The sequence below is a fragment of the Prionailurus viverrinus genome, unplaced genomic scaffold, assembly GCF_022837055.1.
Source record: "Prionailurus viverrinus isolate Anna unplaced genomic scaffold, UM_Priviv_1.0 scaffold_42, whole genome shotgun sequence".
Classification (NCBI taxonomy): domain Eukaryota; kingdom Metazoa; phylum Chordata; class Mammalia; order Carnivora; family Felidae; genus Prionailurus; species Prionailurus viverrinus.
Genome location: NW_025927609.1, coordinates 181,706 through 205,823, shown reverse-complemented (window position 1 = coordinate 205,823; position 24,118 = coordinate 181,706). Strand labels below are relative to the sequence as shown.

Genomic DNA, 24,118 nt, shown 5'->3' with positions numbered 1-24,118 from the left:
TGGTAAGTACTCTTTCCTTCCTTTACTCTCATTTCAGAGGCTTTTCAAGGAGTAAAGCCTTATCGCTCAGGCCACAATCCTTGAGCTGTGGCTACTCTACGGTGAGGAGAAAGCCTGCCTCTTGGCTGGAAGTTAGTCCCCCCGCTGGAATGGTAGTAAGATCCAGAAACTCGATGCCCTCTCTTTATTCCTGTCCTTATACAAAGTTGTCTGTCTTGGGCACAGGACAACCACCTAAGTCACCAGGACGGCTGCTCCATGTGAGGTTTCCTCTTCATTGGTTGAATGTGATCCCCTCCACATATCTGGTCTAGCCGCTTCTGGCCGTGGGACCTCCACTGGGAGCCCATCGAAACCAGTACTGGATTGAATCAAAACCCAACCAGCGAGGGTCGCCTGGGTGGCTCAGTTGGTTAAGTGTCTGACTTCATTCAGCTCAGGTCATGATCTCACAGTTCGTAGGTTCGAGCCCCACGTCAGGCTCTGTGCTGACAGCTCGGTGCCTGGAGCCTGCTTCAGATTCGGTGTCTCCCTCTCTCTCTGCCCCTCCCCACTCGCACTCTGTCTCTCAGAAATAAACAAACATAAAAATAAAAAAATGAACGATGCAGCGTTCCCATCCTCGAGGTCCTCAGTGACCGACTGAGTGGCATTTGCTCCTGGCTTCAGCCAGGAGCTGGTCTTCCCTGGTGATGCCTGAGACAGGTCGTTGCCCCAACTGGACACCTCGCCCCTGCCCACTGCCCACCTGGAAATGCCTGCGGCAGCTTCTGGATAGTCAGAACAGCAGTGCCGGCCAGGAGCCTTGTGGGGACGTTAACCACCTGTTCCCAGACCTAGCCTGGAGGTGAGGGCGGGTCACCCCCAGCCGAGGTCAGAGGAGGATGATGGGCATTTTACAACCTGGAATGAGGGGTCTTTGTGCTAGGAAGCCCCCAGGAGCCCTGGAGGTGGCCGTGCAGACATGCTGAGAAGCAGCCTCCCTCCTCAGGGTGAAGGTGCACCCCTTGGATGGGGGAACCACCAGGGACACTCAGCAGCGGCTATGGCAGGCTCGCTGGGGGCCAGTACACTCCAGTTGTTCCTGTCTGGTCTGCAAGCCGGGTGGACATCTGGGGACTGAGTCACCTTGAGATTCTTGGATCCGAGTGGGCAGGGGAGGTACCAGCAGGGACTCACCCAACTTCTGGCTGACGCAGCAGGCGGCCCTCTGGTGATGAACACACACCGTGTGAGCTGTAGCCCAGAGCCCGCTTGCCAGCCTCCTTCCTCTGGCACCTTGACCCCTTTGTGCAAGGCATATGCCAGCCGCGGCCGAGCCGGACAGCTGTGCTGGACCCTCTGGTCCTCCCAGACCTGCTCCTCGTCCTGTGTTCCCGCCCCAGCTGTCCCAGCACTGACCCTGGTCCCGGACCGGCTGTCCTCACTGGCCTGCAGTGCACCTTCCTTTCAGAGCAGCCGCTCCTACCTTCCTCTTCTCTGTGAAGCAACTTCCCTGTGTTCTCTGGACCCGCCTGTGCTTTGTCACACCTTGCACATTGTGAATTTCAATTTCTCTGCCATGTTCTTTTTTTTCTTTTTCTTTCTTTCTTTCTTTCTTTTTTTTTTTTTTTGTGAGAGCGTGTGGGAGACGGGTAGAGGGAGAGGGAGAGAGAGAGAGACAGAATCTCAAGCAGGATCTGAGCCCAGCCCATGACCCTGGGATCACGACCTGAGCTGAAATCAAGGTGGCTCAACTGACTGAGCCCCCCAGGTGCTCCATTCTCTGCCATTCTTAAATAAACCCATTTTGCTGGTGATTTTACTGGCTGTCTTTTTTCCAAGGTCAAGATCTGCAAGGCTCTATGGGGCCAGGATGGTGGGACAAGCAGGTGCCAGTGACCATGTGGGGAGCAAACCTGCCAGAGCACAATGGAGTGTCCCAGACGCCTGTCCTGACACACTGCTCCCCCTCACGGGGGGGGGGGGGGGAAGGGGGGGCGGAGGGAGGGGAAGGGTGGAGGGAGGGCTGGGAAGGCAAGCCATGGGGGTGGGGGGGAGAAGGGAGGGGACTCTGGAGACGGCCCCTACGTGCTGGCTTCAGCCCCCGGCCCCAAATGCCTGGGCGGCCACTTTGGTCTCCGCTTCTTCCCAGCCCGTGCAGGCACCACCCCCCATCCCCCTGGGCACGTGACCGGCCAGACCAATCACAGCTCGGCTCCCGAGGATTAGCCCATTAGTAGATTAGTCCGGGGGAGACCACCCCGACGCCAACCAGGCTGGAAGTTCCTGGCAGGAGCCCGTGGCCGGGGGTTGTCCCACCTGGTGCTTCCCTGCCCCTCAGCTGCCCTCCTCACCCCCACCTCAGCCCTCACCCTCACCCCTACCTCATCACACCCCTCCTCACCACTCCTGCTTCCCCTCTCCCTCGCCCCGGCCCGAACCCTCCTCCTCACCCCCACCTCACCAGGTACCTCCTCACCCCTCTCTTCACACCCCTCTTCACCACGCCTGCCTCCCCTCTCCTCACCCCTCCTCCTCACCCCCACCTCAGTGCACACCACCCCTCTCTTGGTGTCTCCTCCTCAACCCTCTTACCACCCTCCTCCACCCAGACCCCCCCACCCCCCTCACCCTGCATCATCCCTCCCTCTCACCCTGCCTCACCTCCATCTCACCACTCCTTTCCACCCCCTTCCTTCCTCATCACACTGCTCCAGGCACCTTCTCACCCCTCTGCACCCTGCCCCATCTGTGCCGCTTCCCTTCACACCACACCCCTGCCCACCCCACGCCCATCCAGTGTCCCTGGCCCTGTGCACCTGCCCTGGCTTTGGGGAGTGCAGTGTCTGCGGTGACGATGATGCCAGGCCATTGACTTCACTCCTCTTTCCAGGTTTGCAGATATTTCACTTGGTTTCGTGTTTAAGGGCTACGGAGGATTGTTACAGGTCTCTTTTTATTTAATGCAAATACAAGCAATCAATTGGTTTATGAATTTCCAAGTCTGGGCACTTAAAAAAAAGCAGCAGAAAAAGGGGTGGATGAGGTTAATTTGAATTTTCCTGGAAGTGATTGTTAATATTTAGGACACATTTGAATTCGTGGACACCCAAGCATAAAGTTCAGCTTTGCACACGCACTGACTCTCCCAACAGCCGTGGGCAGACCCCGGCCGGGCACAGACAAGCGGGGAATGACACCAACAGACCGGACACGTCCCTTTAGGAACCCACCGCCTTAGGGACAGGAGAGGAGGCCAAGCAAAGAGAGTTACTTGCACAACGCCTGTCTCCCGAGACGGGAGTGGAACCCTGCTCGGGCGGGCGGTGCTCCCCCTGCCGCTCACGCGTCCCCCCACAGACCCAGCGAGCTGTGAGCCTCTCAGGGGAGGTGCGCTGAGTGTGGAACTGTGACCCGCAGTTGCGGTCAGAATTAAAATGCCAGTACTTGGTGGCTTGGGAGACATGTTCCTCCTTTAGGGCCGTTAGTATTGAGTATTTCCCCGGGGTCACAGCTCACCACAGCTCATCGCTGTCACCGCGCTGCCACGCTGTGCCCCGCGCACATTCCTGTGCGCCGATGATAACAGATTTAAGGGAGGGCAGCCTTTTCGAAGGATGGTGGGCAAAACTTTGTGCGTTTGGCAATGGTGGAGACTTAAGGAAGCCACCAGTGTCCAGGGCCGTTTTTGGTTCCGGTTTGATCTTTCTGGGTTAGGGTTCTCCACAGCCGTGCCGGCGGGTGGAGCACACGCTCCGTGACCGTGACCGTGACCGAGAACCCACTCTCCTAAGCGGTCGTGACCGAGTCCCTGGGGCCAGTCAGCTAACACGTGTGCCTAACGGAGCAGGGATAGTGACGGGGGCCATTGGAAGACGGCCCTTGGAAAGAGGTTTTCAATTTGTCATTGACAAAGCGAATCAAGCTTCCTAGTTAGCTACAACACGGCTGGAAAGCTCAGCTCCTACTAGCCTGCAAGCCCTTGCCCTCTGCGTCCTTGTGTGACCTTCGTCTCTGCCACAGGAACAGCTCTCTCCGTTTCACTCGTGTTCAAAGAACTCGTGGCAGGCAGTGGTAACCATGGCGACGAAGGCCATAAATTCCTGGAAATCACATTCGCCGTCTCCATCATTGTCCAGAGTTTCCATGACTTTGTCCACCACCTCCTGCTCCTTGATTTCCTAGGAGATAGAAGAGACATTGCCCATCTTGGTTTTAAATGAAGTTTAGAGCCATCAAACCATGATTAATCGTTGGCTCGCCTTAATAATTTGTATCAGAAGCAACTTAAGATGTAAAATGCAAAATACCAGAAAGCCTTTTCCTGTGACCAGGGGGCTCCCGGCTGGGCAGAAGTCTCTGGGGGTCCGGGCCTTCTCTTCCACCTTACTTTGAGTCTGCTGGGCCCCAGGCTACTTGACAAGACTCAATGGAACAACCAGGTTCGAAAAACTGCAGCTTGTGCTCCACTATACTTAAAACACACGTTCTAAATAAGCCCGAGCGTGTTGTAAGCAAACATCTTGGAAGAAAAAACGAACTTTTGGTTCCGCCCAAGGTTTTCACTGTTTCTGCGTGTGGAAGTCCTTATTTGTTAACTCCTTGTGTTCTTTTGGCCATTTGAGTTGCTTTCTGGCATCATGGGACTTTTCCGATGACTCTGCTGCCCAACCCTGAAACCCAGTAAGTGGTGTGAGAGGAGCCAACGCTGTGCAGGGCTACACACGCGGTGGGAACGGCGGGGCACGAAGAGCAAAGAGCGTAAGTGCGCTGGTTCGGAATGGCCGGGCCCCGGAGCAAGACGGCCCGCCCGGAAGCAGTCGCGTGTAGCTGGCTGGATATAAAAACGTGAAGGACTGATTCCAGTGGGGTTGGATGGGACCTGGAAACATCTGCCTCAGACAGAGGGGAGCAGTACACTCTTCCAATCCCATTATAGATTTGCCTCCAGCCTGGAATTACCCTGACAAAACTAGGCCAACAAATGTTCATGACATCTTGATGTGCTTGCCATGAACTATGTATCTTTTAGAAATTGTGGTTCCCACATGCTAAGTTTTTCCTGTTATAAAATTAATAATTATTGGTAAGTACTTTCACTGTATGTTTGGTACTTGACCAACACTATCTCATTTCATCCTTAGAACAATCCTTGTTACAGAAGAAACTGGGACTTTTGATTGTTAGAAGGTGGAACTGGTGGGAGAACTGAACGTGCAGGTGGCCAACTGCCACTTGAACTTGCGTGCCTGAGAAAATGAGTCTTGGAATCGGCCCCAGAGATGCCCCCTACCCCTAAGCGCACAGGCGCCTCCTCTGACCCGGCGGTGCCATTCACAGCGATGGAGAGTTGGGTCGGGGCGTGGACAGGAGAACCCGCCAGCCTTGCTGCTGGACCCTGGGGCTCATCATGCACTGAGAGGCTCAGCTGGCTCCGGAGGGGGGCTCTTTGTCACCGTGCAGCCGGGCCGTGTCCTGGTGCTCTGGCATCTTCCCCGGAATTAGCTCTTGGTCAGACCTTAGTGCCCTGGTTCATTGTTTGGCCATTTCCTGTGTGTGTGATTGGTCACTTTGGTGAACTTGGTTCTGGACACTAAAGGAAAGTCAGGTGCCAGGTGGATTGCAGTTCAGTGCCTCGAGGGTATGAGACTGGTATGCAGTGGAGACAATGGGTGACTGGCCCTCAGGCAGTGGAGATTGTGGGCGGGGAAGTGAGTCCAGGATAGGTATCTGGACCTACTTCCACCACCGGTTTATCGGGACCACTCACGCAGCTTCCTAAATTAGGGTCTTTTACTCCATGGATCCCCCTGAAAAGCCCGATAGCCTCCAGAGGGCACAGGGCCCTTCTCATGCCCTCAGTCAAGTAGGCTGTGGCCATTCATTGACGTGCCAGGTTGGGTGCCCCAGACGCGGAGGCCGTGTCCTCGGGCTTGTGTCTCTCCCAGTGGCAAACATAGTGCTTGCTCAGTCATGTTTGCTGAGTGGATGGCATCCGCTGGCAGATGCTAAACCTGTAGCTAAAGCAAAAACAGTCCTTTCCTCAAATCAAGAGCCTATCTTTAACATCTTTCTTGTATGTTAATTGTGGCCCATGATAAGTCATGAGTATATTTTTCATCCCATTCTGTCATTATTGCTGTAAATCCTTAGATTTTTCATAGAAGAGTCAGCATTATTTGGAACCTGTACTATTGCCTTTGAAATAGCAGTTTTTCCTTGCTGTTCCTACTATACACAAAACAGATGAAAATGAAAACAGCGGGGTCATCTAAGCTAGCCTCTCTAGTGAGGGTTCAGTTGCACAAACAAGTTTTCAGAAGCATCCTAGGAGTCCTGAAATGTAACTGGAATCACTTTCAGGGAAGCTCAAAAGAGAAAGTGTCCAGGTGTTTTCTAAGTGGAGAAGAAAATGGCAAACTGTCGATTTTAAAAAGCAAGACTCACCTCTAAAAAATGGGAAAGCTCATTGTTGATGAGCTCCTTGAGTTCAGATTTCTTCAGCTTGTGCTTGTCGCCCTCCCTTCCAGAATATTGATGGAAAACATCAATGAGGGCCACCATGGCCTTCTCCAGCTCAGACATCCTAGGGGTCCACAAAGGAAAGATTCCTTCTCATGCTTTTTGCCTTGTTTGCACACAGAACAGTTAATGCATTCGCTCTACGGACCTCAACCCAGAGGAGGGGCTGGACTGGCCTTGGCTCATCTCCCCTGCAGGCTGAGAGCAGTTGTCCCGTCTGCCTGTCAGAGCCACTCCTGCCCTCCCCTCCCTTCTCTGTCCCCGTGGCCTCTGGCTTCTGGTTGGGTTTGGCCAATGGGAAACTTCAGCAAAAAGACTGTAGCGCAGGAGTGAGGAAGCCTGGGGGTCGATTCCTGCTTCCTTCCCAGTAGGCCACCCTCTGCCCTTGCAGGGCTCCAAGATGAAGTGACACAGTACAGGGGAGCAGAGCACTGACTGCAAGCTGTTAGAATTATCTAGAAGGAAGTAAGGTGGCCAGGGGCAAAATGAAGCTACAAAAATCAATAGTATTCCTGTATTCTACCAATAAACAATTAGAAAACATGGTAGAAAAAATCCTATTCATAAATTCATAAAGCAACACACACATATTACTTGAGAATAAGTTGAGCAAGAAAAGTGCAGTTTCTTGCAAATGACTCTAAAGATCATAAAAGTGCAGGGACTTTCCTTTCTAATAATATGTAAATTTAACTCACTTTAAATAAAAATCTTTAAGAGATTTATTTATTTATTTTTTTTTGATGGGTGAGGAACATGACCAAAAAGCTGCAAAACTGAACTGGAAAAATGAACATGGCAGAATTGCCACAAACATTTTTGAAAAAGATCAATGAAAGATCCACAAAGACCAACCAGAATCAAAAATATATTATAAAGCCATAGAGAGTGAGGCTGGCTCTGAGGCAGGGATGCACAAATGGGGCAGGAGGCTGAGCCACAGCAGGGCACTAGCATTCCCCGCCCCCGCAGTGCTGGGAGCTGCTGTTTCTCTGCAGGTATCAGAGTATGAAACTTCCTACTTCACTCACCACATGTACCTCAGACCGTGGCCTGCAAGCAGGAAATATCTGTTTAATCCTGGGAATTAGGTACATTTTACAGAGGACGATTTGTCGATTGTTTCAAAAACTGAGACACTCAGCCAGAGAAATTTACCAACCTATGGCATTGAGTTCCGACCAGGACAAAATCTTTGGTCTATGACAGTTCAAAATAGATCTGAGACTCGGGCCTACAGCTCTGGGGGTACTTAGGGGGGCGGGGGGCAGGTCTGATGAGTAAGCCCTCCCCCCAGGTCCCAGAGGGAGAAGCCTCCACATCTGTCTGCCGGGTAGATTATATTCAATTTCTAGATCATTATTTGAAATTATCTGTGACTTTTAAATTCAGATTTCTGTTGATTAAAATGTCCCCCATCAAAAAACAAACGAACAACATAGATCTGAGAACTACATCTAATTGTGGAAAAATCATTCCCGTGTTGGACATGTCACTTACATCTGGAAAATAAACTGGAAGAAATTTTTAAAATTTTATTTATTTCTGATTTCTCAGAGAGAAAGGATTGAGGATTTTTGTCTTGACCTCATCTTTGCTAAAGTCACCCTATTAATAATCAGTATCCTTTTTTTGCCCTACAGTCCCTAAAAGTCAGCTCTATCACACATAGATAGAACAATTCAGATGGATTAAAATCTTTTAACATTTCGTTCTTTCTTATCCTTTACATTCAGGTTTTCAATTATTGATTTTGTTTTTTGGAAACAAAACAAGAAACCCAAGAAACTTTTGCATCATTCTGATACTTCACAAAGTCTGTGATACGTCAGGGAAGGAGAGCTTAAGTTATTTTTTTGTGAAGTATGTATGACTAGTGGGATTTTTTTTTTTAGGTTTATTTATTTATTTTGAGAGAGAGAGAATGCAAGCAAGGGAGGCGCAAAGAGAGAGGGAGAAAGAGAGAATCCCAAGCAGGCTCTGCGCTGTTGTCTTGGAGCCCAGTGCGGGGCTTGAACTCGTGAACCATTAGATCATGACCTGAGCTGAGCTGAACGCTCAACCAACTGAGCCACCCAGGCACCCCTAGTGGGATTTTTTTGAAGGAAAGGCATAAAACATATTGCATATGTTTGAAAACTCCATATAATGTAATTTTCTTCATAACCACACTACAATTTTTTTTCCTTTTAAATTCTTCCTTTTGCTAAGAAACAATGGATGGTTTAAAGCTTATCTTTTAAGAGAAATGGAAATCAAATATCCATATTTCCTTTCCACTTAGTTCCGTGAATGTTATTCTTGCATTCATTTGCCTCTTATTCCTGCATTAATCTTTTTATGTGGAAAGCAAGAGGCGTCTGGGCTTTAACTCCTTTTGGAAGGACACAACACACAGGATGTGGTGAGGGGCTCCCCCCGCCCCCCAGGGAAGCAGCCTACCTCCCTGAGAAATTCTAAGACTGAAGAAATTAAACCCACCAAAACTCTTTGACCGGGATTGTAATTTACTTGTAAAGACCTCCCAATTGTCATGTAATTTCTGGGTGGTGTCCAGGGGGACCCTGGCATTTCCTTGTTGAGGGAAAACTGAGAAGCGGTTGCAAACCCAGGACTCAAGCAACAGGAAAGGAAAGCATTTGTTTCTGAGTAGGGCTGACCTCACTCTGCTTGCCAGTCATGCTCAGCAGGAACCCTGCTCTTCAGAGAGTTAGGGAAGAAGCAACGTTTGTTAGTACCTCTGCGGAAATGTCAGCAGCCACCTCGAGCCACTGTCCTTGAGGGTTCTCTGATTTGCGGTGTAAAACTCAGGCAGAGTGAACCTCTAGCTGCCTAGAGTTGACGCATTCATGTCCACAAAGCAGTAATAAGGGAAGGAAAACTAAGATAAAAAGAGACTTATGGCAAACCATTAAGAGGCTCTTAAATACAGAGAACAAACTGAGGGTTGATGACGGTGGGGGTGGCGGAGGGTGGGGGGAGGGTAAGTGGGGGATGGGGGTTAAGGAGGGCACTTTTAGGGATGAGCACTGGGCGTCATATGTCAGAGATGAATCTCTGCCAAGACCACACTGGATGTTAACTAACTTGCATTTAAATTTAAAAAGAAAAAAGCTCCCCACGTATGAAATGCTGCCAATCATCCGAAAAGGGCTTTCCAACCTACACCTAGTTCCCACCCCACCCCACCCTCTCGGTTCCCTCAGGTTCTCCCTGAGTGTCCTCACGTCAGTGGCTCCTGGTGGCCGCTCCTGTCACCTCCTGTCTGTGGCGTCCAGAGTGGCAGGAGTGTTGTGGGGCGCCTCTTATTCCTCCTGGGTGGTGGGGCGCGGCGCTGCAGGCCCGGGCAGCCAATGGGGGCGGTGGGTGGGGGTGGGGGCAGCTGGCGGCCAGGCCCGCACACAGGGCCGCTTTGACCGGCGGCCACCCGGGGACTCGCTGGGGAGCCAGGACTGCGCTTGGGCCAAGGAAGAAAATGGCCCGTGGGGCAGGAAGTAGAGAGTCAGCTTTTTGTGCTATTTTTTAATTTATACATGAATACTGATGTTCCTCTAAAGGCAAGGTTGGGGGTGGGGCGAGGAGAGAGACCGAGTAATTGATTCAAACAAAGCAAGTGTGCAGCCAAGACCGTGGCGCTTCCAAGGACAGGCTGAACACAAGGACGAAGGGCCCGCGGGCTGCTTTCCAGCGGAGAGGCCCCTGCGCCGTCTGCTGCCTCCCAGCCTTCCCCCCTGCTCGCCCCCACTCGCCCCGGCCACCCCAAGGCGCCTGGACAGCACACCCCCCCCCCCCCCCCCACTGAGAATGACTGCTCCAGAAACACATGGCAAAGCAGATCCCTGATATTTGAGGGTAACAGCCTCATTTAATGTGATGGAGGACACTCGCCAGGTGCACCCCAAGGCCTCCTCCCTCACCCTGGGGCGACCTCACAGACTGTCAGCCTCTGTTTTGCAGAGAGGTGCTGCTGGTGCTCCCCTCTCTGGGGCCTCACAGCAGCCACAGGAAAGCGGATCCAGACCCCCTGCCGTCCTCAGCTGTACCCTTCCTGAGTTGTTTCCAAGTGGAACCCCCAAAGGCAGCCGCTCCTTTAACCACATTACACAGAAAGCCGTGGCCTCATACTCCTCAAAGGACATCTGAATCAGAATCAGGGCCCTTCTGCTGACTCAGGCTCACAGCCGCCACGTTCGAAGGATCAGGACGCAAGATGTCCGCGGTCACAGCTGTTGTGTTGTCATCTGTTTTACCAGGAAATTCTTAACTATTCGACACCTGGAAGTATGTCCCGGAAACAGCACTGAGCTGCGAGCCTTGGGGCTTGAGCTGTCCCGTCCTAGACCCCCAGCCTGCACCCACACCTGCATGAGGTAGGATCTGAGTGGTGTGGTTTGATCCTATGTCCTTGGCTGCCCCACAGGTTGATGCCTGGTGAAGGGTCACATGCATGTGTGTTCTGTAAAGCAGGGGCACTGGGTGGTATGTGCCAGGCACTAGGCAGGGGTTCACCCTGTGTGCACCCTTCAGTGTACACAGAACAGCTTCAGCCCACTCCTGCAGAGAAAAAAGGAGTTTGGAATCTATTCATTCAACTACTGGACGCCTGAGCAAGGGGCCTGCCCTCTGGATACACACGGCACAGCCTCCTGGGACAGCCAAGTGGGACTTGTGCCTACTGTGTTTCAGGCTCTGTGGGAGCAGAGTTGGGGGAGAGGGGTGCCAGGGCTCACAGGCTGGGAGAGGTTCCACCCTCTGGATGAGAGGGGCTTTCAAGTGCTATGGGGCCCCCGTGGTGGCACCCTGTACCCACCCACAGGACCTCACAGACACAAGACTTCACAAGAACAGGGGAGGGTGCATGTGACCTCACCAGCTGTCAGCACCACCTCTTGACAGAGGAGATACTTAGGGCAAATTAAAACCATCCTGGGAGAGGGATGCTCATGGCCCTCACCCACAAGGTTGTCTGGGGCCCACGGTTCCTCCTTGGCCTTCACACTTCCAGATGACCCTGGCCCCCTCTCCCAATTCCCTGACTTGGGGTCTCATCTCATTGGACTGGACCCCTGGTCTAGTCACATGTGACCTGCACATCCAGTCCCTACCCCTGCATTCCACAGGAGAGCCCTGCACTAAAGCAATGAGAATTATGCTCTTGAGTAGAACACGTAGGAAGCTCTTCATAGCCTACAGATGACCATGTGAGATGGTGCCTTTGGGACAGGCTTCCTGAATCTCAGTGGGGTGATGGCAGAGGGGCATACCAGTAGTCAGGATGCTTTGGTCCATGGAGATCTTTGGCAGTGGTTGTCTGATTACAGTGTCCCTGGGAATGAGATAGATGCACAGCCTACTCAAGCAGTCCTTAACCCACACGACAGGAAAAACTCCAGGTCTGGTAATCAAAATCTGACTTGAATCACCAGTGTGGAGAATTGCAGCCTGTCTCCCAAGTTTCCAGACTTAAGTTGGGTTGGACCCCGAGTCTCTTGATTGAAGGTGAGGCCAGGTTCCCTTGAGACAAGGCCCTGTACTTACTGCCAGTACACATTAAGAACCTTCATTTATACCTTCCCCAAGGGACCTGCAGCTACTCGCAAATGTGACCACATAGTGGAAACATTTAGATCTGAAAGGAAACACTTAGACCTCTCCACGGGTAATGAGATATGGGCTCTGAGTTGGTCCTAATTCCTGGGGCAACAAAATGGCACCATGGCCCACTAGTACATGTAGGAATTTGTGGTGGTCAGGTGATAGAGTCTTAACTAGACCAGCTCACAGTGGGCCCGGGAGGTGCACCTGAAAGTATAATCGAAACAGACATAGTTGGCCACTGGCAGAATCCCCTCACTGGCACTCTTACATGCCAGCTGAGGACCATTATGACAGGCAAAGCTAGGGGAACATTCCTAGAACTTCCCCTTCTTATCGTGACAGTAAACTGAGAAACACTGCACCCCTGGGAGAATTCAGAGATGAATGCCATTCTCAAAGAGTTGACATAAGAAGGGGTGGTGATACTAAGCACAAACCCATTTCACTTGCCAGTTTGGCCTGTGCAGACGGCGTATGGATTAGGGAGAATGGGGACTGTCCCAAATGTGGTCAGCTGGTGGCTTCAGCTGCTGTGCCAGATGCAACATCTCTCCTGGAGAAGATCATCACAGGCCCTGGCACTGGGCATCTGTTTCTCAAAACCAATGTTAAGACCCACCAGAAATAGTTTGCTTTTACCTGGCAGGCTGCAGGCAGACCCTCACAGCATTGCCTCAGGGATACATCCGCTCTCCTGCTCAATGCCAGAGTATTGTCTACGGAGACCTTGACCAGCAGCACACTGGTCCACTCTACTGAACACAGGACGCTGACTGGGTCTGATGCCTTCGTAAGACATCTGCAAACTGGACGGGGGGAGAGAAGGCCCCCAAATCTTTAGGGGCCACCACCTCAGTGAAGTTCCAGGGGTGGTGTCAGTGCTCTGGAGCGTGTTGGAGAACCCCCGGGCACCACCTGCTGGGAAAAGAGGCATAACATTTGGTTGAGGTTTGGGGGCTTTAGACATGACATATACTACATGTGCGTGTGCTACTTCCATCCATGAGGCTGGCATTTCCGGTGGGGACCAGAGCAAGTTTAGGCTGCAGGCCAAGCTGTGTTACCATTGGTTCAGAGGATCCTGCAGATCTGATGATATTTGAAGTGTCTCTGGCACATGTGGATGCAATACGGACCCTCTGACAAGCGCTGATAGGAGGGTCCTTCTAGGATTTTGAAGCAAGTCTGTGTCTTGTTTGGCAGCTAGCTATTCCCATTTTGAGAACATATTCTCAGGGGCACTTGGCTGGTTCAGTCGGTTGAGCGTCGGACTTCGGCTCAGGTCATGATCTTGAGGTTTGTGAGTTCGAGCCCCGCGTCAGGCTCTGTGCGGACAGCTCGGAGCCTGGAGCCTGCTTTGGATTCTGTGTCTCCCTCTCTCTGCCCCTCCCCCACTTGCAGTCTGCCTCTCTCTCTCTTTCTTTCTCTCTCTTTCTCTCTCTTTCTGTCTCAAAAACAAACAAACATTAAAAAAATTTTTAAAAAGAAAAAAAGAACAGCTTCTGGTTTACTGTTAGACCTCAGTGGAGACTGAACACCTAACCCTGGGACATCAGGAAACCATGCAGCTCAAGTGCTGTCTGATCCACGTCGCCGTAAGTCTGGGTGTGTGTAACAGTAGCGTATCATCGAATGGAAATGTCTAGGAGGCATGAGCAGGTGGCTCTGAGTCCTTGGACACCAAGTCCTGTTGCACTGCCTCCTTTTTCTCAATCCATGTCTGTGGACTCCTGGGGTATTTCTTTCTTTCTTTTTTTTTTTAAAGTTTATTTATTTATTTTGAGAGAGTCAGAGACAGCACGGGAGGGGCAGAGAGAGAGAGGGAGAATCCCAAGCAGGTTCTGCACTGACCGTGGGCTTGAACTCATGAAACTGTGAGACCGTGACCTGAGCTGAAATCGATAGGTGGAGGCTTAACCAACTGAACCCCCCAGGTGCCCCTCCTGGGGTATTTTTACAAGCTGTTGACTATGACAGAAGACGCTTGTGCTGGCTCACAGGTGGGTGCGTGTGCCACGCTGGCACCACCTGAATTGGATGGATACAGAGCGGCACCCCGCTCAAGGCTCACCCTGAAGGACAGTGGTAAAGGAATCTTCTCATGGCAGAACTTTGAGCCGTGCCTGTGGTTGTCCACTATGTCTGGAGTGAGCCGTGGCCAGAGTGTGGATCTGTATCCATTTGGGGGCAGTTGCTAGTGATTTGGTTGGTCAGCAACTTGGAAGGAACAGGATTGGAAAATTGGTGACAGGAGGCCCTGGGGAAGGTGTGTGGATGGACCTTTGTCGAGGAGCAGTCTGTGAACACATTTGTGTTCTGAGCCAATGCCCGCCGACGGGCGTGCGCTGCAGAAGGGTCTCCTCATAATCAGAAGGAAAATGATCAGCCCCGTGTGTGTCAGCCAGCTCTCGCCACAGCCATGCCAGGGCTTGCTCCATGTGCCCGTGAACAGAGTGGCCACGTGGCAGGGGTGGAGGCGTGCGCGTGCTCGACAACATGGACTCCCCCTCACCGAAGCTGCCCCAGCTCCTGCCGCCCCCAGGTGTCTGGTCTGCCAACACCGAGCCCTGCGGTGAGCCGCCCGGCGCCTGGTGGCCGGTTACACTGGGCCTCTTCCATCACAGACGGGGCAGAGACTTGTCCTCACTGGAATAGATGTATGTTCTGGGTATGGATTTGACTTCCCTCCACTGTATTGTTTCTGCCAGCACCAAAACCCATGACGTCACGAAAGCCTTATCTACTGTAATGGCGTTCTGGACAGCACTGCGTATCATCAAGGAACTGATTCCACAGCGAGGAAAATGCCGCGATGGGCTCAGGCCCGTAAGATTCACTGGTCTTGTCCCATGTCCACTAACTCAGAAGTGGCTGACAGTGAAAGGCGAGACAGCTTCCTGAAGAGTCAGTTAAGGGAGGTAACATCCTGAAAGGATGGGTTCTATCTTATCGGATGCCACACACACTTGGAATCAGGGTCCATTATGTGCGGCTGTGTCCCCATTGCCGGGATGTGCAGGTCTGGGAATCAAGAGTTGGAAGTACAGGTGTCCCTCTCATTAGTGCACTTCATGACCTACTTGCAGAATTTTTGTTTCTTGTCCTGGCAACTTTGAGATGGTTTGGAGATCTGTCTCCAGAGCGGAGTGCTTCCTCAGGGGTCATAGCAGTGGTCCCACTGAATTAGAAGCTGAGACTGCCACCTAGTCACTTTGGGCTCCTTATGCCTCTAAACTGTCAGGCAAAAAAAAAAGGGTTAATCCACTAGCCTCAGTGATTGATCCCAATCATGGAGGGGAGAGTCAGAGAGGAGAGTCTGGTTACCTACACAGTAGAGGCAGGGAGGACTGGGGACACAGGACATTTGCTGGGACATCTCTCAGTACTTCCATGACCACCAGTAGGGATTCCTGGAAAACTACAGCAACCAAAAAATAAAAATAAAGCAGGACTATTGAGGACCCGGGCCCTTCAGGGATGAAGGTTTGGGTCATCCTACCAAAATAAGGAATCCAGAACAGGTTCCTGCTGAGGGCCAAGGACATATGGAATGGGTAGTTGAAGAAGGAAGCCATGAGTGTCAATGGTGACCTTGTGACCGGTTACATAAATAGGCCTGTAGAAGCTTGCACAGCGTTTGCTTGTTACCCACACGTGTTTATTTACCAACCTTTTTCTTCTTTCTCCTTCCCATTTTTTATTTTACAAACAAGCTGTTGGAGGGTAGCATTTCATTACTCTTTAGGTAACTGAATTTTCAGTGGAACCCTGACTGAACTTGGGGGGTAATTAATAGAGCCAGAGATGGGCACAATGACCGCCCTGGGACTGTGCACCTTCTCATTTGGAGAAGAACCACCAGTAACAGAATCGGTTGTGTCTTTTAAGGTAGAAACAGAGAAGCACTCAATTGTTGCCAGGGGTCCCCATGCATGTGGGTTGCTGCTGATGGATGCTGAGTCGACGAATGGCCGGACTTGCCCGTCATTATCCACCTCTCTGGCCGCCTCAGTGTTTGTGCGCTGCTCACGGCCCGGCCCTCCTCTGCGCACCTGCTGAGTTCGGCAGAGAGGGCTTTAGCAGGGGCTTCTCCTCCTGCTCCTGCGCCTGTGGGGCGGGTCTCGCTTTGTCTCAGTCCTGCTTCAGTGTCCTTTACAGCATCTGATGGTGCCCAGCCCCGTGTCCAGAGAGGACAGCCCTCGGTGACTCAGCAGCCTGGCCTGGACCCGGTGGTTACTTTGCCCTGGGTCTCTGACACGGACGCTGTAGAACTTGTGCTCACAGCGGCTCGCCACCCCTCTGTGTGTCCCCCGGCCCTCCTCAGCCTGCCTGTGCCCTGGAGGTCTCCTCACCTTCTTGGAACTGTCACTGCACAGCTCAGGCTTGCACCCCAGCGTCCTCTGTGCACCTACCCAGCAGCCTGGGTTCTCCTGTCCTCCGCAGGGGTGTGTCAAGGACTGGGGGGGCGCTGTGATTTTACCCTGCTTGTGAGCTAAGGACATAGCGTGTCATTGTTTCAGAGATGTCGGTGGGCGGCCCACGGTTCTGGGTCGGAGATTGCTCATGGGCGCATCAGCAGCCACAGCCTTATGTTCGCATTGGTTCTGTGCTCCCAAGTCCACAGCTGCGATGCAGATAGGCCGGGATGAGGGTGCGCTCACGCAGGGGTTGTGTTCGCAGAGGGCGCCCTGAGCCTGAGTGGCTCTCTGCCCTCATTTGAAGTGGCGAGGAGACGACCCTGCTTCGTCCCTCCTCGGGGTGCCCCCTGCAGCGCTGGCATGAGGCCGGGGTGGAGAGTGGCCAGGGCCTTGCATGCTTGTGCTGGCAGTGACATGCGGGGCCCCATGGGCTGTGGACCGGCTCCAGCTTGGGCAGCCAGCCAAGCCCAGCCTTGGGCAAGGGTCCTTGTCGGTCTGTCTTCCTTTGGACGCTTGCTCTCCCTTATGCCTGGGGAGCCCTTGAGATTTCTCTGTGTAGTTACTTTGTTGTTGTACTTTCATAATTCTTTACATCCACTTGGACCCAGATTGATGCACTAGGTAACCATAAAAATTAAAATGTTTATTAATTTTTTACTATTACATCAGGCTAAGATGATTTCAAAATAAAACATTTTAAAGATATTGTATGGAGAGAGTAAGCTTAGCAGAAGAGACAAAATGGAGGAAAACAACAGCACTGTGCCTGAAACCAGTAGCCAGTTTTTTAATGTATAAAATCCCCCAACTGATGTGCTATGATCTGTATTTTACCGATAGAACATGTCTGACACCACATATACGTTTTTTTCCCTACATTGACCGGTTCTCTGACAACGGCTGCGTGTCTTACCGTTCGGTTCGGTTCTCACACAATCTGCCTGGAGTTCGCACAGACATCACAGGTTAGGGGCTCAGTCCCACAAGACTGCCCAGGACCACACATACTTCTGACTGACTGCCTATAAACCGGGGGCTCCCATGACCCCCTCCTCGGGTTCAGTACTTTGCTAGAACGACTCAGGAACAGAGAAATGGAAGAGGTGCACAGGGCGAGGTATGCGGTGGGAAGGGCCCAGAGCTTCCCCGCCCTCTGGGTGCATCCCCCTCCCCACACCTCCATGTGTTCACAGGCCTGGAAGTTCTCTGAACCCCATCCTTTTGTGTTTGGTTGAAGGTTCCATTTTGTAGGGATGATTAATGAACTCATTGGCTACTGGTGGTTGAGTCGATCTCCAGGCCCCCTCCCCTCCCCTCCCCTCCCCTCCCTGAGGCTGGGAGAGGGGCTAAAAGTTCCCCCTGCTGATCCTGTGGCCTATTCCTTCAGAGTCCAGCCCCCATCCTCAAAGAGTCACCCACCTTATTAGCATAGTCCCGAGTGTGGTTGGAGGGAGCTTGTTATGAACAACAGAAGATACCCCTCTCACCCCATCACTCAGGGAGTTCCAAGGCTTCACAACTGGGGGCACAAAGACCAAACATATATTTCTTATTATATCACAATATCACATGAGGTAATAAGACATTGTAAATATAAATATCCCACTATAAAAGGAATATGTACTATTGCCTAAATAATAAAAAAGCTTAGGGAGACAGTGTACCAACAAAGGGTTGGATGTTTTGGATAACCATCACTATGGGTGTTTTCCAGGGGCTGAAAGGGACTGCTGGTGTGACCCCTGGAAGACAGGTGTCCACTGTGAACAACTGAATTGACTTGTCTAGCTTTGCCATATCGATAGCCAATAGCCATCCACTTGGTTCACGGTCATGGCGCTATTGATAAATGCCCAACGTTTCAGTCTGCAAAACTTTGGGGATAATTGGGAAAGGGTGAAGGGAGCCCAACCCTAGTGTGTCCACAGCACCTCTCGATGCCAAAGGCACCCCGTGTGACCTAATGGTGAGGGCTCCCTGGCTGAGGGTTCCCAGAATGGGCACTCTGTCAGTGGTCATGGAAAGGGGGGTCTGCTTCCCAGCAAGAGGGAAGTGGATAGAGTGGACGCAGAGGCTAGTGGATCTTTTGGGTGCACAGAGCTTCTGCCAGAGTCTTCCCCCATCACGCAGATGCTCCATCTTCCTTCAGCCACCCTTCGTGCACTCAGCAAACCCTTAGCACCAACTAATTCAGAAACTAGACCCGGGCCTAGCTGAGTCTGCACCGGGGGCAGGAAGAGGCATTCTGGTTTGAGTTTTCAAGGAGGAAAGGCCTTGGACAGAGACATTGTTCTCTGGTACAAAGGACAGTGCCATCCGCCACCAAGCTGCTCACGAGGTCCGTTACAGTGACCCATGTCCGTAGGGAGAATAGGACGCCTGTGTTCTAAAGGGACGTGGGAGAAGGGACAAAAGGCTTCTGTGGTCGTAAATGCAAGTGTCAAGGTGATGAGAATGAATTGCCTTTCCTGGTCTGAAGATCACTGCTACCAGCCAGCAGGAGGCCATGGGGCGATGGTGGGGGCCTTGTCGTGGAGCTCCCTTGGTTTGAGTCCTACCTCTGTGGAGAACCTTGAGCAAGATCTAACCTTCCTCTGCCTCAGTGAAAGAGGAGGCAAGATGCACCCCTGAGAGCATGGCTGCTGGGTAAGTGGGATTTTGTACACGCATCACACAAATGCCTGTGCACATGTATGTGCCGTGCAGAGAACCTACTGTGCTGAATTTATCACAAAAGTTACTGTCCTTGTCCGTGGAAAGCTCCTGATGCAAAAGGGTGGAGGGACAGAGATTTCTTTCTGAGCCAACAGATTAGGGTCTAAAAATGCAGAAGGAACTCATTGGCTAATTTTGAATACTTAGAGTCCAGGAGGTCCCCAGTTTGGCAAATTGTGATGGAGTATCTGTATTTCATGGGTATCACATTTTATTATTTTTATACCACATCAAATTCCATGAATCCATTTGGTTTCTAATCAGTCATTCCAAAACCAGTGCTCCCTTCCAGAAGGGCAGGCCCAGCGTGAGCAGCGCTGGCATCCACTCTGGCGCTCGGGTTGGCTTTGGATCCATGGCAACGTTAGGACCCAGCTCAAAACAACAGGGCTTTTGTTTTTGTTTTTGTTTTTCAACTTTTTTTTCTTTCTTTTCTTCTTTTTTTTTTTTGAGAAGGAGCTGGAGGCTGGAGCATAGCGAGCGTGCCCCACACAAAGCCCCCCATCCCCCACCCCGCCCGGTCCTCAGCCTTGCTGTGTGTGTGTGAGGTCGTTTGTGGCCCGGGAGTGAGGTCTCATCTCTGTGAGGAGGGAGAAGGTGTTGAACTGACTCAGGCAAAGGCATCGAAAGAGAACTTGACTGTTTTTCCCTCAGCAGAACTCTGCTACAGGTTATTATCTGATTATACTTTTTATAACTTTTAAGGACTCTTGGAAATTTGCCATAAACCCGTGTCAGGTTTAAAGTTTGTAAAAAAAAATCACTGTCTTAGCCTATTTGTATTTTGCTAATGGGAGCAGTTTTTAATTTAACTTGTCTGTAAGCATCAGCATTTTTACGGCTTTGTGCCCTGGTGGGCCCAGAACAGGCACGCAGTACTCAACCACATGAAGCCAACTGATCAACAAAACCCTCCTCAGTTGATAACACGAGCTAAGTGATGAGGACTCACACACCTCAGTATGAAAATGCCGCTGTGGGGTTGAACTGTCTCCAGCAACAATGCCCATGCAGGTGGGCATGAGATGGCTTACTTAGCGATTTCAGTGAAGAACAAAATGGGGAAGATGAAAGATACAGACGTGTAAATCGAGAAGCCTAACTTCCGATGGTTTTCTATTGTAGGACAATAATATTCTTTGTGTTTTATTTATCTGTATTTTTGAAATCTTTATTTTTGAGAGACAGAGAGAAGGCATGCTCATGTGCACGTGTGCACACACGAGCAGGGAAGGGGCAGAGAGAGAGAGGGAGAGAGAGAATCCCAAGCAGGCTCTGATGAGTTGGGGCTCGATGCCGTGAACCATGAGATCGTGACCTGAGCTGAAAACAAGAGTCGGATGCTTAACTAACTGAGCCATTCAGGCATCCCTCTTTGCTTTTTATTCTATTTTATTTATTTATTTATTTATTTATTTATTTATTTATTTTAACGTTTATTTTTGAGACAGAGAGAGACAGAGCATGAATGGGGGAGGGGCAGAGAGAGAGGGAGACACAGAGTCGGAAGCAGGCTCCAGGCTCTGAGCCATCAGCCCAGAGCCCGACGCGGGGCTCAAACTCACAAACTGCGAGATCGTGACCTGAGCCGGTCGGACGCTTAACCGACGCTTAACCAGGCTCCCCCCTCTTTGCTTTTTAAAAACAAACTTTAAGTTAAAGATGTTGTAAAGAGTCAGCACTGTTTTAAAAATTTTCATATAACTGAAATATATCCAGAGGTATACTTATTATCTAATAGTTCAAATGAATGATAATATAAATAAAAATGTAAAGAATATGTGGATGAAATCATAGGAAGGATAAACTATTTTTGGAAATTAAGGACGTAAAATAATAAAATTGAGTAAGTTGATATTAAATTTGTTAACATCTAAAATGATCTCTTCTTAGACTTTTTTTAAAAAATGTTTTTAATGTTTATTTATTTTTGAGAGACAGAGACAGAGCGTGGGTGGGGAAGGGGCAGAAAGAGAGGGAGACACAGAAATCTGAGCTGTCAGCACAGAGCCCAGTGCAGGGGCTCAAGCTCACGGACTGCAAGATCATGACCTGAGCCGAAGTCGGATGCTTAACCGATTGAGTCACCCTGGCACCCCTCTTCTTAGACTTTTAAATGTGTCTTATGTAATATTTTTATATCACTAGCTCAAGTGATGAATTCTTAATATGTTGAAACTTTTTAAAAGATTTCTTGAGGAGGGCTCTTGCAGTATGCTCTGGGTGCAGCCTTGGGGGTCCCTGGAATGGCTGTGGCCTCCAGAAGGCCTGGGGTCGTCTGTCTGTCTGAACTGCAGGCTTGCTTCCTCCCTTTTCCAAGCCAGAGGCCAACTAGGACCATGGGAAGCAGAGGCAGAGAAGGGCAGTGTTAGTTGCTAGCGAGCGTAGTTTCTAAAATGCAAATCCCAGCGCTCAGCAGGGCAGAGTGCATGTGGGTACGTGGGTATGAGCCCCTCCAGGCGACCTGCTGCCCTTGTTGCTTCCTGGAAACTAAAAGGAGGATGAGGAACCTGAGAGCCATGTTGGGCCAAGACGGTCCTGCAGCCACAAGGCAGCTGAAGGGGCTCTTGGTGACTCTCTCAGGCAAACTCCCTCCTGGAGTGACAAGCATCCAGCGCCCCCCCCCCCCCCCCCCCCGCCCCATGGTGAATTGCGTGCCCGGTGTTCTCTCACTGGGCAGAGCACTCAGCAGGTCTCAGACTTGGATGTGCTCTGGTGGCCCCGGGAACTGGGTAGCAGTGTGGGGTTTGGGTTCTGGAGGTGGTCGGGGCCCCTCATATGGTGGTCTGAAAAGCGTAGCCTAGGGCTTGTCCCTGGCCGCAGCAGGATTGTTTGAGGCAGAGACCCACCCTTAGTTTAAAGAGAGTGGCCCCAGTAACAGGAGTTACTGCAGCGCCCACACGACAAGGAGACCTGAGGTGGGCACATGTGAAGAAACCCTTGAGAAGGGGGAAGAAGCCAGCAGGCGTTCTCAGAATTCTCAGCCTGTCCAGGCCACAAACTTTCTTCATCCTCAGGAAACGGAGGCTCACAGAAGGGAAATAGTTTATACCCAGGTTACATCACTGACAAGAGTGAAAGCCAGGATTTGACCCCTGGTCTGTCTTCAGAGTCCAAGCCCTGACCACATTGAAGTGCTGCCTTCATGCATGACAGCACATGGAAACGCCCCCCTCTTCAGAGAAGCAAAAGAGAAATATTTTCTCTATAATATTTTGGAGGTAGGTATTTCTTTTTGCAAATTCAGTATCTCTTTTCAAAGTAAGTCTTTGGGGGAACATATGAATAAAAGTGAAAGGAAGATGGGCCTATATGTGATTCTTCAGTCTTTAGTCTTTATTTTCCTAAGAGCATTTCTAGAAGCAATACTGTAGGAAGAGTTTTGTATGCATATCTGAGCTACCAAACTTTCATCAGATTCCTTATAAATAAAAATCAATCATAATTCCATCATTTAAAAACTATTGTGTTGTTTGTGCTCTCAGTAGCCAAAAGCTTTGTTTATTTATTTTCAGAGAGAGAGAGAGAGAGAGAGAGCAGGGGAGAGAGGGAGAGGGGCAGAGGGAGAGAGGGCGAGAATCCTAAGCAGGCTCCATGCTCAGTGTGGAGCTTGATGCAGGGCTGGATCCCATGACCCCGAGATCAAGACCTGAGCCCAAATCAAGAGTCAGATGCCCAATTGACTGAGCCACCCAGGTGCCCCAGCCACAGGCTTTATTAACAAGTGGCCAGAACTCCATCATCAGTGAATTACATCCTTCTGGATCACACATGCAGGAAGGATACTTTCTTACAGGACAGAATATTCCAGTTACTATTGCTGCAAGACAAGCTACCCCAAAACCTAGTGGCTGAAAATCCCCATATTTTATTAGATCCTACAAGTTCTATAGGTCAGGGTTTGGGCTGGCCTTGGCAGGGCTCTTCTTTTGCCCCAGGTGGTGTCCGCTGAGGTCCTTGCTGGTATTCAACTGGCACTTGAGTTGGCCTGGAGGGCCCACGGTGGCCTCACTCACATGCCTGGTGCCTTGACAAAGACTACTGGAAGGCTGGGCTGAGTTGGGACTGCCAACTTGAGTGCCGACATGTGGCCTCTCCAGCAAGGTGGTTTAAGGGTTGTCAGCTTCTCACACGGGGTCTGCCTTTCCCCAAAGGAAGCACCCCAAGAGAACCAGGTGAAAGTTGCATGGACTTTTTTGACCTAATCTCCGAAGTCACGTAGGTCACTTTTGTCACATTCTGTTGGTTGCAGGCAGGTGGAAGCCAAGCCAGAATCTGGGGAGGGGTTTAGACTTCACCTCTTGGAGAGGTGGCAGGGTCACATTGGAGAGGATCATGTGGGAAGGGAGAAATTGGTGGGGCCAACACTGGAAAATATAGCCTGCTCTATGGCCATACCCCATGCACATGCAAAATAAACTCCCCAGGACTCCCAAGGCCTCATCCCATTGTGGGGGCTAGATCTCCAAGATCTCACCACCTACAACAGGCCCACGTGCAGATGAGTGGGATGCCTCGGGAACGGCTTCTTCAGTGTGTTTCTCGCTCATTTTGAGACAAGTGACCTGACTCCATCCCCTCACCGGTGCTGGGACAGGGCTAGGATGGCCGTAATAAGACACTCCTACTCGAAAGGGGGGTTGTGGGATGTAGAGCAGGCACTGTCCATAGCAGTTCCGAAATCCACTGCAGCTCAGTGCGCCAGTTCCTTGACTAGGGGCTGGTAGTGTCCCTGGGAAAGATTCTCCATGGTTTCCAACTTTGCATTCTGGGGTCTTGATTCCACCCTCTAAGTCATTGTTCCTTGTCCATACAAAGAAGCCCATGTTTGCAGCGGAGTAGTTTTCTTAGTCTGCTGCAGGCCTGCCACGGCACAGGGGGCC

General features: G+C 51.0%; 2 protein-coding genes across 2 annotated transcripts in view; one reads left to right on the top strand and one right to left on the bottom strand.

Annotated features, from left to right (window-relative positions):
- Positions 1-2,919: 2,919 nt before the first annotated feature.
- On the bottom strand, positions 2,920-9,982 carry S100B (S100 calcium binding protein B). The gene is made up of 3 exons (XM_047846898.1): positions 9,732-9,982; positions 6,430-6,568; positions 2,920-4,163 (listed from the first exon to the last, which is right to left on the bottom strand). The coding sequence occupies exons 2-3, from the start codon at positions 6,565-6,567 to the stop codon at positions 4,023-4,025; spliced, it is 279 nt and encodes a 92-aa protein (XP_047702854.1). The 5' UTR covers position 6,568; positions 9,732-9,982; the 3' UTR covers positions 2,920-4,022.
- Positions 9,983-10,855: 873 nt separating this feature from the next.
- PRMT2 (protein arginine methyltransferase 2) overlaps positions 10,856-24,118 on the top strand; it is a 62,879-nt gene continuing 49,616 nt past the window's right edge. Inside the window, exon 1 of the mRNA XM_047846896.1 lies at positions 10,856-10,874. The gene's annotated coding sequence lies outside the window, so the exon portion shown is untranslated. The remainder of the gene's footprint in view (positions 10,875-24,118) is intronic.